This window comes from Microcaecilia unicolor, chromosome 5, assembly GCF_901765095.1.
Source record: "Microcaecilia unicolor chromosome 5, aMicUni1.1, whole genome shotgun sequence".
NCBI classification, from domain to species: Eukaryota; Metazoa; Chordata; class Amphibia; order Gymnophiona; family Siphonopidae; genus Microcaecilia; species Microcaecilia unicolor.
The window spans coordinates 167,018,434-167,036,670 of NC_044035.1; the positions used below are offsets into that span (position 1 = coordinate 167,018,434).

At 45.4% G+C, this 18,237-nt stretch overlaps 1 protein-coding gene across 8 annotated transcripts in view; it reads left to right on the forward strand.

Annotated features, from left to right (window-relative positions):
- The window catches only part of KIFC3 (kinesin family member C3), a 177,636-nt gene that overhangs the window by 81,113 nt on the left and 78,286 nt on the right, over positions 1-18,237 (forward strand). For 7 of the 8 annotated variants that reach the window (XM_030203558.1, XM_030203555.1, XM_030203563.1 and 4 more), the window contains 2 exons: positions 5,504-5,664; positions 6,942-7,010. In XM_030203558.1, coding sequence (XP_030059418.1) covers positions 5,563-5,664; positions 6,942-7,010 — 171 coding nt within the window. In that variant the 5' untranslated portion in view covers positions 5,504-5,562. The remainder of the gene's footprint in view (positions 1-5,503; positions 5,665-6,941; positions 7,011-18,237) is intronic. The other variant, XM_030203557.1, reaches the window with a different exon arrangement.

The window sequence follows — 18,237 nt, forward strand, 5'->3', positions numbered from 1 at the left end:
TCCGTTAAAATGGGCAAGATTTTTGTCTTTAACAATGTAGTGGAACAGCCGAAGAAGAAAAATGAGTTGGATGTCCAGCATTTCTTCTCTCTCCCTTCCCCTCCATCCATGTGCATCTCCTTCCTGTCTTCTCTTCCCTCCCCTCCATCCATATTCAACAATTCTCTCTCCCTGCCCTCCCCTCCATCCATCCATGTCCAGCAACCCTCTTCTCTCCCCTGACCTCCCCTCCATCCACCCATGTCCACCAACCGTCCTCTCTCCCATGCCCTCCCCCCATGTCCAGCAACCCTCCTCTCTCCCCTCCCCTCCATCCACCCATGTCCAGCAACTCTCCTCTCCCCCCTCCCCTGCCCCCATGTCCAGCATCTCTCCTCTGCTTTCGTTACCTTCTGTGAGTCCTCTCATCAGCTCGCCTCCAGCACAGCGTTCCTTTCCCTCTCTGTCCTCTGACGTCATCACATCGACGGGGGGGGGGGGGGGCGGGACAGAGAGGGAAGTCTCTACTGCGCATTTGCGGGTGAGTCGGTCACCTCTCATTTTTATATATATATATATATATATATATATATATATATATATATATATACACACACACACACACACATAGATATATGTTGTTTTTTTTGGAGGGGGCATATCAAGGGGAGGAGAGTGGGCATTCCTGCACATTAGCATGGGCTAACTGGTTAGCGCAGAAAATACCATGTGAGCTCTTACCACCTACAAAATGGGTGGTGGTAAGTGCTCACACAGTAACTTGTCTTAATGGCTGTACACTAATGGCCAGGAGCTGGTGAGTGGGAAGGTGCAGGAGACCTATATACTAGGCTTTGAAGTGTAGCCCCTCAGGCAGTGTTTTCTGCAGGAAAGGTTATGGCTACATTGCATTGGCTCTAAAATACCCCTGATGCAGGGGCTTGAATACCACGAAATGCTGGCCGCATCAAGTCACAATGGAGCTGCTTTAGGACCTCTTTTACAAAGCCGCACTAGTGATTCCTAGCGGTAAATGAGAGGAAGCTCATTCAATTCCTATGGGCTTCCTCTCATTTGCCATATGGGAATAGCTAGTGTGGCTTTGTGAAAGAAACCCTTAAAGCGTTAAAAGAAGTTCTGCACACAATATATTTTGAAATAACACTTTATTGGGTCAATAAAGTAAGAATAAAAGTAATATTCAGTAACGAGAAGGGGGAGGTTTTTTGTGTCTGACTGAACCATTGATAACTGAAAAAATAGTGGTTATCAATGCTCTGAAGCTTTTTTCTACCCCCTCTTTTTATAGTGAAAAATAGAATTTAAGAGTCTTCCTAGTTTTTGATAAGTTTGGCTGCTTTTTTTTTTCACCTTGGATGTTTTTATTTTGTAGAGTAGCGTTAGCATGTGGCCATTAATACAAAAAGTGGAAAATCAACCATTTTATGGATGCAGCAAAAATAGTCTTTAGTGAGCAGGAAAAACCTGCGCAAGGATGCACTAAAGCCACTTTTTCCTGCTTCTTAGTAAAGGACCCTTTACTGAACTGTACATATAGAGTAATTTGCCGCCCACTTATCCCAATTTCTTTGTTTTGTGTCTGTGAGGCTCATTTTCAAAGCACAGACTTACTAAATTCAATATGTTACTATATAGCTTTTTGTAAATCTAACTGCTTTGAAAAATATGTTCCAAATGCATTTGTCAGTCTGCTCTGCTGCCTATTAAATGCTGACATAATGAGAATTATATCTGTTACATAAGTGTTCTACTGTGCTGCCTGTTGTGTATTTCATTTGTATTCTGCTGACATTTATCATACTTTGTTATATAAATGTTCCAGGATGAATATATTATTGACAGCATCATGCAATTGCTACTGTTAGGCAAACTAAATCCTAACTCCTGTATTATGCTGATATTTGATCTCTCTAATATTTGTAATGCTGTTAATACAATGTAGGTTGTTTGTCAAGCTATACTGGTTATACACCACCTTAAGTGAATCTGTTCATAAAGACAGTGAATATATCTAAATTTACATATAAATATGAATGTGTTTGTATGTTAAAACTGTAACAATTGTTTTCTATATAAATGTGTTAAATTGGTGTTTCTGTATGTTCCTTTAGGGGAAGGGGGAACAAAGCAGAATATGGCATGCCACTAGTTAAGAGACATTCATGCTTAGCTTTTGAAAACTGCTTAGCTGCTCTTTCAGTTATGAATTTAAATAGATGAGGAACAGTGCTGTGCTGGTACTCCAACTGAGCCTTATGCAGGTGTCACACTGATATGTTTGTGCAGAATGGACAGATGGCAAACCAGTCCTTATTAGGCCCCAAGCAGAGATATTACACCAGGGCACTGCAGCCTTCACACAGACATGGCAAAAACTAGGCTGGTTCAAGTTTGAGTTGGCTGGTAGCGCTGTAGAAGTGATTTATAGTAGTAGTAGTGGCTGACTTGGGGGAAGGGGGTTAGGTACCCTTAGAAACAGTGTGGTAGAAGTCTAAAAACACTATGAAGTGTAGATTATTAATCGTGTGTGCCCCTGCATCACATCAGTACTTACTCTTCATCAGAGCCCCTGCAAAATTTTGAGTATAGCACAGACTGCCGAAGATCTCGCTCTCTCTCTCTCTCTCGCTCAGAGGGAGAGAGATAAAAATATGAGATAAAACTGCATATTGGTGTGTTGCAAAAAGCATGACAGTACAAGAAAGAAAAGGACTTTAAAAGATCTAGGAATAATACCAAATGAAATAATAGTTGAGGAGCCAGCGTACTGGCACCTTTTACCTCCCATTTGCTGTCCCCATTTCCTCTCACCTGCTTGAGAAATCCGGGCCCACAATCGCTCAGTACATGCAAGACCTGGCACCGCTCGTGGCCCTGTTGGTACCACCCCTCTGACGTGTAAGTGTCAGGGTGGAACTAACAGGGTTTTCTTGAGCGCATGGCGTTGGCCATGAAGGCTTCTCAGGCTAGTGCCGGGCCTTGTATTGGCTGATTACTGTTGGCCCGGACTCTCAAGTAGGCAGGTAGTGGGAGAAGGAGGAAGGGTGGGGGGAGAGGAGAATCACTGGACATGGATGGGAAGGGAGAAAGGAGAATCGCTGGACATGGATAGAGGGGAGAGGCGAGTCACTGAACATGGAGGGGAGAGCAAGGGGAGAGGAGAATCGTTGGGCATGGATGGGAGGGGAGGGCAGGGGAGAGAGGAGATGGATAGAGGGGAGGGCAGGGGAGAGAAGAAATGCTGGACATGGATGGATGGGAGGATAGGGCACGGAGAGAGGAGAATTGCTGGACATGGATGGAGGGGAGGGCAGAGAGAGAGGAGAATTGCTGGACATGGATGGAGGGGAGGGCAGAGAGAGAGAGAGAGGAGAATTGCTGGACATGGATGGAGGGGAGAGAGTAGAATTGCTGGGTATGGATGGGAGGAGAGGGCAGAGGAGAGATGAAAAATGCTGGGTATGTGTGGAGGGGAGGGAAGAGAAAAGAAGATGCACATGGATAGAGAAAGGATAGACAAAGGAAAGAAAGGAAACAAACTGTACTTGAATGGAGAAAGTAGGCAAAAGCTAGATTGACGTATACCTCCTTCAATCAAGTCCGCAGAGGACCCAGCTTTTATTTATAGATGTAGGGCAAGAAATGAAGAAGAAAGGAGGAAATTAAAGAAATAAATGGACAGGAAGCCCTGGAAACAAGAGTTAAGAGAACAGATAGAGAGCAGCAGAATCAGAGACTGAGACCAACATGATCAGAAAAACAAAGTCACCAGACAACAAAGGGTAGAAAAATCATTTTATTTTCATTTTAGTGTATGGAATATGTTCAGTTTGAGAATTTTGCACTATACAGGAGGAAACTTGTTTCTTTCTGTTTTTCTGGTGGTATTCTGCATGCAGAGTCTAGCTTCTTAGGATTTCAGGTTAATTTTTGAAGAATTTGAAGAGAGGACATCTCTGTTCTGCATGTGTGACCACAAGGCAGTGTCTGAATAGGATCTATTTGTGGTTCTGAGATTTTGATAACACATGAATTCCTTCAAAAAGGCAGTAAATAAATCCTGATAAATATTGTGTTTCAGATTTGGCAAGACTGTTCTCCTGATTCCTGGTCTATTTTCTAATGTGGTTTGTGTCATTTTGGGTATACTGGAGCTGTAACATTTTATAGAAATTATAATTTTAAAAAATCATGTTATTTTTCTTCTCCTATACTGGTGTAATATTTCAATTATGCCTGTTTCTATGCGCCATGGCTGGTAAAAGGTGTGGCTACTGTGGGTGTGGCTACCATGGGGCGGAGCCATAGATAGTGACCCTGCCCCTAAGGTTGCCCATAATGAGTACCGGTACCATTTTTTCCTACAAAAAAAGCACTGTGAAGAACAGATTAATAATTTAAACAACCTAGCTAGTGCTAGTTTGTTACCAAACCTAAAATAAAAACCTCTTGTTTTGTTCTTAAAAAGGTTTAAAAATAAACTGATTTATTCTAAAGCATTTATGCAGTTGGCAATTATTCTGGCTATATACATGCTTTTTTGTAAGCTTTTCCCACCCCCTGGTCTACTCATTTTATCCAACCTTGTTACCTTTAAGATCCCAATATGTATACTTTGGAAGAAAGGTGAGAGAAGGGAGATATGATGGAAGCATTGAAATAACCTCCATGACCATGATATAAATGCACAGGAGACAGGCCTCTTTTTTTTTTTTTTTTCCCCCAACTGAAAGGAAGCTCTGGAATGAATAGGTTTAGGATGAAGATGAAAGGTGATACTCAGGAGTAATCGAGGAAATATGTTTCTCAGCAGAAATGGTCAAGACAAGCACTTTATCCATGGCGTAATTTGTAAGCGAAAAGAAGAGAATCAAAGGACAAAAGCCATGGAAGAGGGGCTGGATTAGGCAGTACATTCACTGTCCCCTTCTCTGCTCCAAGTTTACCATTCCCTCCTCTTCCTGCAAGCTGTCTGGAAGGGAGGAGGTGGAGCAGAACACTCTTGCTGCTCTGGAGTCAGAACAGAAATAATAGAACTGTGTTTTAGGCAATTTGTCCAGAAATTATGCCTTGAATGTATCTGAATTCATGAAAGTATGGGACAAATGCAAGGATCTTGGAGGGAGAAGAAAGGATTGTAGAGTTTGGTAGTTGGTGTGGATGAGCAGACTGAATAGGCTGTATGGTCTTTAACTACAATAATTTTCTATGTTTCTATGATTGTGTTCAGCAGGTAAAATGTATGCTTTGAATTAGATTGAGCCCTTAGATTTATTTCACATGCACTCTTGAATGGAAGTCATGCTCTCCTTTCTCCAAAACAGTGTCACTTTTACTGTCAAATGTTTCCTTTATGCTTTAAATTTCTCCAAAGGATGTTACAGTCTTTCCTTTCAGCCATGCTGTGTGTGCTCTTGCAGCACATTTAGACAGTGTACTGTTGAGTTCTTCAGCATTCCCAGGCAATGCTCCATGCTCTTTACAGTTCTGGTTGCCCCCACAGGTGGAAGGTTTTTTGGTGTTGGGAAATACTCCTATTTGGTGGGAGCTCATCCGTTACCTATGATTCAAAAGATGGTGGAATCCATGAGCCAGCTGCAGAAGGAAGAGCTACAGGTGCAAGATAAGGAGCACCGAAAAGGCTGCCGGGGGCTGCTGTACCAGGTACAGTACAGTGTTGGTGGGAGATGGGGGAACAGTCCTCTGTGTCAGTGGATCAGAATTTGGATGGGGAAAATTCTTGGCATGGAGTATTGAGCAAGAATTGAGATACTTTGTATTTTGAGGGAGTAGGGAGACCTTTCAATAGTTATGCATATAGGGATCAATATTTAGCCGCGGCAGTGAGCATTTTGCTACTGCTGCCAGCATTATTCTATATCCGGTTTATGCAGTGCCAGCTAACACACAGCCAGTTAAGTTGATATTCAGTACTTAAGCAGCCATGGGTTGCTGTATGGGTTGTTGTGGGTTTTTTTTTTTTTTGTGGTCCCATTTATGCACGTTACCCTGGCCAGTTAAGTGCTGAATATCGGCACTTAACTGGCCAAGTGCCGACATCGCCCCCAAAATTGCTGGCTTTCACTCAGACGCTAACTGCTAATTTTCAGCAAGAGCCGGTAGTGGGAGGCGGGGATAGTGCTGGGCAGACTTATACGGTCTGTGCCAGAGCCGGTGGTTGGGGGGTGGGGATAGTGCTGGGCAGACTTATACGGTCTGCCAGAGCCAGTGGTGGGAGGCGGGACTGGTAGTTGGGAGGCGGGGATAGTGCTGGGCAGACTTATACGGTCTGTGCCAGAGCCGGTGGTTGGGGGGGCGGGGATAGTGCTGGGCAGACTTGTACGGTCTGTGCCCTGAAAAAGACAGGTACAAATCAAGGTAAGGTATACACAAAATATGGCACATATGAGTTATCTTGTTGGGCAGACTGGATGGACCGTGCAGGTCTTTTTCTGCCGTCATCTACTATGTTACTATGTTATATGTTAAGTGCCACGAAAATTAGTGAATAGCCCTGAACAAGCGATTTAACCAGTCAGCAACCATTTCTGGCCAGTAAATTGTTTATGGTGGGAGGAAATTCACCAGCAAAGTGAATACATATTAATTTAAAAAAAAAATACACTGAAACATAAAAAAATTAAAACAACAAAAAATACAATACAACAATAAAAGAAATCATAATCCAGAAGGAAAATAATCTAATCAAATATTTACTAAATAGCCAAGTCTTTAAGCATAAGTACATAAGCATCACCATGCCGGGACAGACCAAGGGTCCATCGAGCCCAGCACCCTGTCTCCGACAGCAGCCAAAAGAACAAACAGTTTGTCCCGCCCATCCCTGAAATTAAACTGTGTCAATGTCATATAGTTTGTAATATTACGAATAGTAAATGGAAGCTACAGACACACAGTTATATAAAGTTTGTGTCTATCAGCAGGTGGAGAATCTTCAGGAAAAAGTGTTTATTCATGCTGAGGAAGTCAACAAACTTCGATCAGAAGAGGTGAGTTCTGCTAATGTGTTTACTAATGGGCTTCCTTGACTGTGTACATGGGAGAATGGAAATGTCCTATATGTGTGTATTCTTTGCAGAGCAAAGTAAAGGACAGTTCTCAGAAGGATTTAGCTGGATGAATAAGGGTTATGGATTTGATATAGTGCCTTTCCTTTTTGTCCATACTAGACCAGTCCAGAACAAATGGGAGAAAAAGTAGTCCCAAGAGCTTTCTCCCTTTAAGGGTATCATTCAGCCTAGAACGTTCAGTATTTTTCTCTGTCTCCAAGTGGATGGTGGATGGATCATGGAGCTCCTTCTTGGTGCTTGTCTGGTAGCTCCTGACCTGATTAATTCCAGGTGAGCAGGGGATTATGATGGTCATCTTTGCTCATTTTATTGTCTGAACGTCCTTATTGAGCTTGGATGATACCTGGTGGTTCCGGGTCCTTTATCCCTCAGCTTGAGTGACTCTCACGGTGGTGCTGGGTCCCTAACGACCCCAACCACCCTCCAGTTCCACTCTGACCTGTGAGGTGATTTTGCAGTGTGAAATGGTGCAAATGTTTATTGGAACATCTATGTGTGTTGCAGTCTTCGGAACAGCCTCTGAACAGCAAGTATGTATTTACTCTTTCTGCTTTTAATTTTGCTTCACTGAAGTAAGTCGCTATTTTTCTTTTTCTTTCCTGGTAGAAATGAGGCTTCAGCAGCTGTAATTTAAATGTTTGCATTTTTAATCACCATTAAATGGCAGGAAGCTACCTTGCGCTGAGCCCCTTATCCTCTGCAAGTACAAAGTGCTCATTCAACTTATTTTAAGCTGTTTCTGCCTTTTTAGTAATTTTATGTTTGTTTTCGGGAGAGTAGGTTCTCTTTTCCCTGCTGGCATCAGTTTTCTTTTTGGTCGCCTCACCAATTTGCTTCATTTCTTTGAAGGCATGAATAAACATGTCAATAAAGGTGAGCTGGTTGATGTAGTGTGTCTAGCTTGTGACAGAATTCCTCATGAGAGACTCCTGAGAACATTGGAGTCATGGGATACGAGGCAATGTTCTGTTGTGGATTAAAGTCATGGCCATGGCTGTGCCTGGCACCCAGAGTCACCTCCAAGCCTTTGGGGGTGTCACATTCAGGCCCAGTGACTGTCTTCAGGGTACCGGATTGCCTTGCGGTTGCAGCGGGACAGCCGCGTTGCTGCCTGATGTGCTGGGGCATCCCGCCGGCTGCGTGGGCCACCTCCACTTGGGGAACAGTGCTGCTGACTGGTGCTGGCGTCTGAGGGCACGCAGGAGGCCAGCACTTTAGTGCCTGCGGGGTGGATAACATCACTTTCTGTCTAGGAGTTTATAGGACGTTCCCGGCTCCCTGTCCAGGAGTTTATAGGAAGTTCCCAGCTCCTAGTCAGTGCCTTTGCAACAGGTTGTTTGGTCCAGCCTTGGCCTTTTCTTCAGCTTTTGCCTGCCAGCTTGTTTTCAGTTCCTGCCTGCCTGCAGCTCCAGCTTGTTTGCAGCCCAGCCTTGTGTTCAGTTCCTGCAGCTTGCCCCCAGCTCCAGCTTGTTTGCAGCCCAGCCTGCCTTCTGCTCCTTCCGGTCTGCAAATCCAGTCTGTCTTCATTCCAGTTTGTCTTCAGCCTAGATTTGCTCTCAGTTCTAGCCTGTCTCCTGGACCTCTGCTTGCCCCGCCTCTAGCCAGCCAGACTGAGCCTTATTCAGACAGCCTAGTAGCAATCCAGGAGTGGTTCGTCTGCCATCAGCCGGGGCCTAGCTAACCCTCGGGATGGCTAGGTAGTGTCAGCTGTGCTGTGGCCCAAGGGCTAACCCTTAGGAATTATTGGACAGAAAACAGAGGGTAGGGTTAAATTGCCATGTCTCTCAATGGAGGGGGTGAATAGTGGAGTGCCACAGGGATCTGTACTGGGACCAGTGCTATTTTTTTTTTTTTAAATTTAATGAAGTCTTTATTAGGCAATGATAAATAATACAGTGCATATGTACCACACTACAGAACCATATAATCTGGAACAGTCAATGTACATAGCTGTAGCACCCGAAAAATAGCAACATAATATCAATGCTAGAACAAGAAACTTATTATACTTCAATTTTTATCCAGTTTTTGTGCTTTTAAACCCCCCTTTCCCCCTTCCCTCCCCCCCTCCCCCCCATCTATTCCCTACTACCCCCCATCCAGCAACCAACACATGTCTCAACCCGAGCACTTTTGTAAGAAGGGGTCCCAAATTCTATTCCATTTATACACGGTTTTCCGTTTCACGGCAGTCAGTCTTTCCATCTCACACATATATCTTACTTTAGTAATCCATCTTCGCATTGAGGGCACCCACGGGGATTTCCAACTTTGCGCTAAATTTATTCGGGCTGCGTGCAGAGCACACCTTGTCAGCATCCACTGGTCAGACGTTAGCCCTTCCGGCCTAGATCCAAGGAGGAAAACTAAAGGGTGCCACTGCACAGACCGACCCAGCCACACCTGGAGTCGTGAACGCACCCCCCTCCAGTAAGCCTGTGCCTTGGGACATAGCCACCATATATGACCTGCGGTCCCCAAGCCCCCGCACTTCCTCCAACAAAATTTTGATACCTGAGCAAACATATGATTTAATCGGACCGGTGTCAGGTACCACCGGTAAAAAACCTTTATAGCGTTTTCCTGCGTGGCTACTGCCAATGATGATCTCAAAATCTGCTTTTCCAGGGCCACCCAACCGGACTCCGGCAATGTAAACTGCAGCTCTTGCTCCCATCTCTGCCTATGTAGGAGGGACGGTTTAGCTCTGGTCCCTTGATAGGCATACAATCTAGTTATCATACCCTGCTTGCCCTTGTCCTCTACACACATCTCCTCCAGCTGGTGAACTTCTCGCCTCAAACATTCTACGTATCCAGGGCTCTTCAAAAAGTGCACCAGCTGCAAGTAAGCATATCGGTCCCCCTGCCCAAGCCCATAATCCTCCATCAGTGTCTCAAAGGGCACAATATTCTCTCCCACGTGCAGCTGCCCCATTGAGTCCAAGCCTGACTCTGCCCATCTGCGAAAAGTGACACTCCCTATCCCTGGTTCAAACAAAGGGTTGTCCACTATCGGAGCCAAACCCGAAACCAGTGGTCGCCTGTCTGGGAACATAAGGTCCCAATAATGGAACGTAGCCTGCACTGTGGGCGGAAATCTGTCTACTTGCCCCCTGTACCTACCCCCAACCCATATTAACTGTCCCAGTCTCCGAGAGCCCACCAACGCTTGCTCAATGTCGACCCATACGTGATGATCCTCCCCTTTAAACCAGGCTACTGCCGCCCTGGCCTGAGCTGCACCGTAGTACCAGAACAAGTTGGGTACCCCCAACCCTCCCAACCACTTACTCTTATATAGCAGGGCCCTGGGCAAGCGTGGCCTCTTCTGATTCCAGATGAAGCGATTAATCGCCTCCTGTAGGCCTGATAAAAATGATCTGGACAATTGCATGGGTAGGACCTGGAACAGATAAAGAAGTCGAGGCAAAATATTCATTTTTACTGCAGCAATCCGCCCGAACCAGGACAGTCCCATAGACATCCATCTGTCCAGGTCCCTCTGTACAGCTCGCTTAAGTGGCGGGTAATTACTGGCGAACACCTCAGACAGGTTACCGGGCAGCTGCACTCCTAAATATCCTAGCGCTCTAGTCTCCCATTTAAAGACAAAAGACGCCTTCAGGGTCTCCATCACTCTAGAAGGCACTCCCACAGCCAGTCCTGTGGACTTGTTAGCGTTTAGCTTGTACCCAGATATTGTCGCATACTCCTCTATCACCTGCATTAAATTAGGCAATGAAATTAATGGCTTGGTTAAGGTCAAGAGAACATCATCTGCAAATAAGGCAATTTTATATTCCCTCCCACCCACCTGTACTCCAGCAATGTTCTCACTAGCTCGAACGGCATCCGCCAATGGTTCCATCGCCAGAGCAAACAAGAGGGGGGATAGTGGGCAACCCTGTCTGGTTCCCCGACCCAGCCGAAATGATTCGGAGTTCCCTCCATTGACGCGCACACATGCTTGTGGTTCTGAATACAAGGCCCTAATCCACGTTCTATAAAACTGTCCTATCCCTACTCTGTGTAGGACCTTGTCCAAATACCCCCAGTGGACCCTATCGAATGCCTTTTCTGCATCTAATCCAAGCAGTACTATTGGTCTATTCTTCATCTGGGCTGCATAAAGAAGATCCACTGTTCTCCTTATATTGTCCGCTGCCTGTCTTTTGGCTACAAACCCTACTTGATCCGGGTGGATCAGACTAGGGAGCACATCCCCCAATCGGTTCGCCAGGACCTTAGCTAAAATTTTCACATCAGCATTTAATATGGAGATGGGCCGATATGAGGCACACAACGTAACATCTTTACCTGGCTTAGGAATTACGGCCACCCACGCCTCCATCATAGTCTTAGGAAGGGGCACACCCTCTCTCACTGAGTTAACAATCATTGTCAGATAAGGGGCCAGCTCTACCGCATATACCTTAAAAAATTCGTTGGTGAATCCATCCAGGCCAGGCACCTTCCCTGTGGGTAAAGCTTTAATAGCCCCAATGACCTCATCCACCCGCACCGGACATTCAAGCTCCGCCCTCTGTGATTCGGTCAAAACCGCCAGCCCCCTGGCTCCCAGATAGGCGTCAATTTTTTCAGTCTGCACAGTGGCGTCCTCCCTGTATAAGTTCTCATAGTATTTGGCAAAACACTGTCTGATCTGTGCTGAGCTGTGCACCACCTGCCCCTTGCCATCTCGGGTTCTCAAAATGTGACGAGAGGATCTCAATTGTCTTAACTTGACTGCTAGTAGCCTACCAGGTTTGTTAGTGTGTTCATAATAAACCTGCTTTATCCTTGCATGCGCAAATTGCAGGCTGTCCTCATGCAACGAGCTAAGCTCCAATCTAACCGCCTGCAGTCTCCGCAGGTCCAACAGAGAACCCGTGGCCTTATACTTAGTCTCCACTGCCCCAAGTTTATCCATACATTGGGCTAGTCGAGCTTTGTGTGCCCTCGCCCTCCGCCCTGCTCCCTGTATAAAATAGCCTCTCGAGACCGCCTTAAAGGCGTCCCACACCGTTCCCAGAGAGGGTCCCGAGTCTAAGTTCATATCAAAGTATTCTTTCAGAACTGGACGAAACCCAGCTACTAAGTCCGGGTCCTGTAGCAAAATGTTATTAAGCGTCCATCTTTTTTCTCTCGGTTCCTCTCTCAGGGACGGGAGAGTAGACCAGGTCGGGGCATGGTCAGATATGCTAATGTGACCTATAGAGGACTCTCCCCCCCCCCCAGACAGCGCCTTGTCCAAAAATATGTAGTCAAGCCTAGAGTAGGACAGATGGACCTGGGAATAAAATGTATAATTTCTCCCCCTGGGGTGTGCCAATCTCCAAGCATCATACAGGCCTAGCTCATCCACACTATCTTTTAAGGCCTGTGAAATTTTACAATCCAGCGGGGCAGGGGGAGTAGAACGGTCCAATCCAGGCTGCATGGTAGCGTTAAAGTCTCCCGCCATTATTATTTTACCCTTGGCAAAGCCCTGCATCTCTTTTCGGAGACGGAGGAAAAATTCCCCCTGCCTCTCATTTGGTGCATATACACTTGCCAAGGTGTACTCCTCCTGTTCTAGCACAACTTGCAGTAAAAGAAATCTTCCTTCCCTGTCCTTTCTAGAACGTACAATCTGCACCTGCACATCTTTATGAAATAGCACCGCGACCCCCCGTTTTTTAGCCCCCTTTACATCAGAGGCACACACCACCAGCGGGTACTGTTTGGAGGACAACAGGCCTTCATGTTTTTGCATTAGGTGTGTTTCTTGCAAAAAGACCATTTGAGGCTTCAGCAACTGCAGTTCACGAAACAGCGCATGCCTCTTGTAAGGGGAGTTCAGACCCTTAATGTTATAAGTAAGCAATTTAAATCCCGCCATTGAATATTCTGTAAGTGCACCCCACAGCAGATGGATAACGCTTGTCCTGCCTTACACCTCCCCTCTTCCAGCCCACTGGCCTCCTGAACTTTCTGGTTCTTCTCAATTCCTTATCTTTCCCCCCCCAACTCCCTCCCTCCCCCCTCCCATACCCTCCCTGACCCACAATCCAATATCCACCAACTGGTCCCATATGGCACCAATTGGGAGTTACAAGGAAGTGACCCCACCGGCCAAACATACCCACTTCTAAACAGGAGCTTAACACAACACAACTAAACACTCCCTGCGATCCCCCCTCCCGCCCCCTCCCTCATACATTCTCAAACATGTCAATTTTTAACTTGTACCGTCCTTTATTTTCCACCTCTCCCCCCAAATGTCTCTCTTCTCATCACCTCCTCTCGAGGTCCCTCAACTTCTGGTTCCACACACAGGTTCCTGGATCTCACCTCTGTTGCTCACGTCCTGGGCTTCCTGGGTGCTTTCTCTACCCTCTTCCACCTCTGAAGTCTTGCTTTTGTGGAGGATGCCACTTCCACTGGTAGTGTAGCTGTAGAAGCCAATCCAGCCTCATGCAAAACTTTCCAGGCCTCTCCCACTCCTCGACATCTGTGCTGTGCACCCTTAATCTCAAAACAGAGTGCAAACGGGAAGGTCCACCTGTAGAGAATCTTTTCTCTCTTCAAAATCTCTGTTACCGGTCTCATAGCTCTGCGCGAGTTCAAAGTGAATAAGGAGAGATCCTGGTATATTGCAATTCGCTCCCCATTGAACTCCACATCAGGATTCTTTCTGGCTGTCTGCCATATCTGGTCCTTGCAGTTATATGAGGAGAAACGCACTACTATGTCCCGGGGTTTATTATCTCGCGCTTTCCCCAGCGCTCTATGGGCCCTGTCAATGCCCATTGCAGCGGAGTCAAAATCTTCTCCCATCAACTGGGCACATATTGTACGCACCACCTCCGGGACTGCTTCTCGGTCGCCATTTTCAGGGACTCCTCTAAATCTTAGGCTGTGTCTGCGCCCTCGGTTCTCTAAGTCATCTAGTTTATATTGAAATTCCTCCGCCTGTTCCCTTAACTTGGCAAGTTGTTTATCAACCTCCTCGTTTTTTTCCCCCTGTTCGTCTGCCTTCTCCTCCAAAACTTCCACTCGGCCTCCTAATTCTCGCAGATCCACACTCAGAGCATCCACGTGCTCTAGGATCTCTTCTTTGGATGTTCTAATTTCGGCTCGAATGATCTCTAGGCATCGCGTCAGATCTGCGGGGAGAGCTTGCCTAGGGGCCGGTTCCATACCTCCAGCACCATCCTCCCTCGAGGAAGCTGATCCTGACTCCGACGGGCAGCGTGCTTTGGGGGATGCAGGTCGCGCAAGGCCCCGCTCCGCTTGCCTCGTGGCTGGTCTATCGTGTTCGCGCTGCTGCGCTCCGCTTTTCCTGCTCATGGCGGTTTGCCCAGGACGTTCGCCGATCGCTTATAGCTCCGTCCGCGTGTTTGAAGAGGTTTTCTGGTTCGGATGGCACCTTAGAGAGGGTAAGGAGGCACGGAGCTCAGGGATTAAGCGGCCATTCAGCCGCGTGACGTCACTTCCTCCTCGACCAGTGCTATTTTTAACATATTTATAAGCGATCTGGAAATCAGAGCGACAAATGAGGCGATGCAGATCACACAAAACTATTGAAGACTGTTTAAAAAAAACATGTGGACTGTGAAAAATTGTAAGAAGCTTTTAGGAAATTGGAAGACCGGGCATTCAAATGGCAGATGAAATGTAGATAAATGCAAAGTGATGCACATCTGAATCATAGTTGCTCAATCCTAGGGTCCACCTTGGGGGTCAGCACCCAAGAAAAAGATATAGGTGTCGTAGACAATATGTTGAAATCTTCTGCCCAGTGTGTGGTGGCGGCCAAAAAGACAAACATGATGGTAAATAAGGCCAAGAATACTATAATGTCTCTGTATCACTCCATGGTGCGACATCACCTTGAGTTATATGTTCAGTTGTGGTCACCATATCTCAAAAAAGATATAGCAGAATTAGAAAAGGTTCAGAGCAGAGCGACCAAAATAATAAAGGAGATGGAACTCCTGTCATATGAGAAAAGACTAGAGAGGTTAGGGCTGTTCAGCTTGGAAAAAAGATGACCGAGAAGATATGATTGTGGTTTACAAAATCCTGGGTGGTGTAGAACAAGTAGAAGTGAATCAATTTTTTTTTTTTACTCTTTCAAAAAGTACAAAGACTAGGGGACACTTAATGAAGTTACATGGAAAGACTTATAAAACAAATAGGAGGAAACATTTTTTCACTCAACGAATAGTTAAGCTCTGGAACTCGTTGCCGGAGGATGTGGTAACAGCAGTTAGCGTATCTGGGTTTAAAAAAGGTTTAGACAAGTTCCTGGAGGAAAAGTCTATAGTCTGCTATTAATACAGACCTGAGGAAGCTACTGCTTGCCCTGGGATAAGTAGCATGGAATCCTGCTACTCTTTGGGGTTCTGGAATGTTGCCACTATTTTTGTTAGGTACTTGTTACCTGAATTGGCCACTGTTGGAAACAGGATACTGGGCTAGATAGACTGTTGGTCTGACCCAGTATGGCTATTCTTATGTTCTTATGTCTGTGGTGAGCATAGTTTTGCTGATGTTATTTGGTACTGGCTTATTTCTCGGCTTAAACTTAGCACTTTTACTTCTTATGTTTTAAAATAAATAAACCATGTCTTATCAAGCAGATTTTCTTCCTGAGCTAGTCTGTTCCAGTTATGTTGCTGACAGTTCAGTCGGTGACTCACTTTCACAGTTTCCACATTTTAGAGCTCTTTTGGCTTTATATGCTTTCCCTGCCTTCTTGTTAGCCTGAGTGCTCATCTACATTTGCCAGTTCTCTCTTTGATGTGATAGGTATGCTAAGCCCTTTTGTATTGTGCAAATGCAACAGTTCCTTCTCTTGGAGTCTTTGGTCCAGTTTTGTGCAATTTTGATTTAGTAGCAGCATCATCCTTAAGGCTTCCTGCTGAGTTCCTAGACAGAGGGTTAGATGCTCCGAGTTTCTCACTGCATTTGGCTAGTGCTATGGTACTATGTTCTGTTGTGCGGGCTTATAGCTCACATCGTAGAGATCCTGCACGGGTTTCAACTGCAAGGACTGCCTGTGGTTTCTGTCTCCTATGGCCATGAACTATACAACTAACACGAACATATCTAAATCTACACTACCCAAGCTGTAAAGGACTTAAATACAAATCTACCTACGCATCCAGCTTTTCTTACATAAGTACAAAACTGTGGAACGAGCTACCAAATGCTTTGAAAAAGACGCATGACCACCTACACTTCCGGAAAATACTAAAAACCACCCTGTTTAAAAAGGCATACCCAACCGATCCAACTTAAATGCCTGATCTCAGCTACACAAGAAAATCAAGCATGTAATGAACATAACACAACTCTTCCGCTCTATGATCCCTAATGTGACTTCTGCCACATGGACTTTATCTTACCACAAACCACTTTGTATTTGTTCACACCGGAGTTGGCAAACGCCTCTCCGCTACTATGTAAGCCAAATTGAGCCTACAAATAGGTGGGAAAATGTGGGGTACAAATAAAATAAATAATATTCTAGCTTGTTAATACGCATGATGTCGACTTTCCTTCTTTTAAGGTGCATAGTGACAGTCATCTTTCAGGCTGCTTACTGGCGCCTTTATTTATGCTGTTGGAGGCAGCCTCCTTTGTAGGCTGTTCAGAGGCCACTACCTCTCTTTTATGGTAGTAGTGGCAACTATCTTTTTAGGCTCCATAGTGTGATACCCTATCGGTTTCATGGTGGACGCATCCTTTTAAGCTGTTCTGGCACAGCATTCTTCTAGGTGGCATAGTGGCTAGAGCCTTATAGACTGCTTAGGGACAGCATGCTTTACATGCTACTTAGTGGCTGCATAGTGGTAGTATGCTTATGCTGCTTGGTGACAGCGTTCTTTTCTGCTGTATGGTGGCGGCATTCTTAGATGGTGTGGTGGCGTATTTTCAAAGCACTTAGACTTGCAAAGTTACATAGGAACTTATGGAACTTTGTAAATCTAAGTGCTTTGAAAATCCCACAGTATTCTTTTATGCTGCATGGTGGTAGCATTAATGGATGCTGCATAGTGACAATGTCATTATATATAGAACTGGAAAAGGTGCAGCGAAGGGCGACAAAAATGATAGCGGGGATGGGACGACTTCCCTATGAAGAAAGACTAAGGAGGCTAGGGCTTTTCAGCTTGGAGAAGAGACGACTGAGGGGTGACATGATAGAGGTATATAAAATAATGAGTGGAGTGGAACAGGTGGATGTTAAGCGTCTGTTCACGCTTTCCAAAAATACTAGGACTAGGGGGCATGCGATGAAACTACAGTGTAGTAAATTTAAAACAGGAGAAAATGTTTCTTCACCCAATGCATAATTAAACTCTGGAATTCGTTGCCGGAGAACGTAGTGAAGGCGGTTAGCTTGGCAGAGTTTAAAAAGGGGTTGGACGGTTTCCTAAAGGACAAGTCCATAGACCGCTACTAAATGGACTGGGAAAAATCCACAATTTCGGGAATAACTTGTATAGAATGTTTGTATGTTTGGGTACATAAGTAATGTAGCTTGCCAGGTGCCCTTGACCTGGATGGGCCGCTGTCGGGGACAGGATGCTGGGCTCGATGGACCCTTGGTCTTTTCCCAGTATTTCATTACTTATGTACTTATGTACCTATAATAGCATCTTGATATGCATCAGCCTCCTTTTATGCTGCTAGTAGCAGTTTCTTTATATTCTGCATGGTAGAGACCTTCTTATGTTACCCAGTCTCAACTTTCTCATATGCTACTTGGTGGTTACAGCTGGCTTATCTGCTTACCTGCTGCAGGAGGGCAGCCTTCTTATATGGTACATGGTAGCAGCAGTCTTCGTTGCTGCATGATGCAAGCATAATTATATGCTGCGTGGTAGCAGTGTCCTTATCTGCTGGTGGAGACCTTACTATTTTATATATATATGTATGTATATATATCCACCACCGGGAGACTCTTGAGTCCCTTGACCCTTTAGCTGAGCTGTGTGCTGTAATTCACTGCTAAAGAGCACATGGCAATCCACAAGGTCAGATCACTATACCTTATTGTAATCCCTTTGTGTCAACTGCTCCTCCAAAGGTAGTTCCCACCACAGCATTTCTCAAGAAGCATAGCAGTTCAACAGCATAGTATTCAAAGC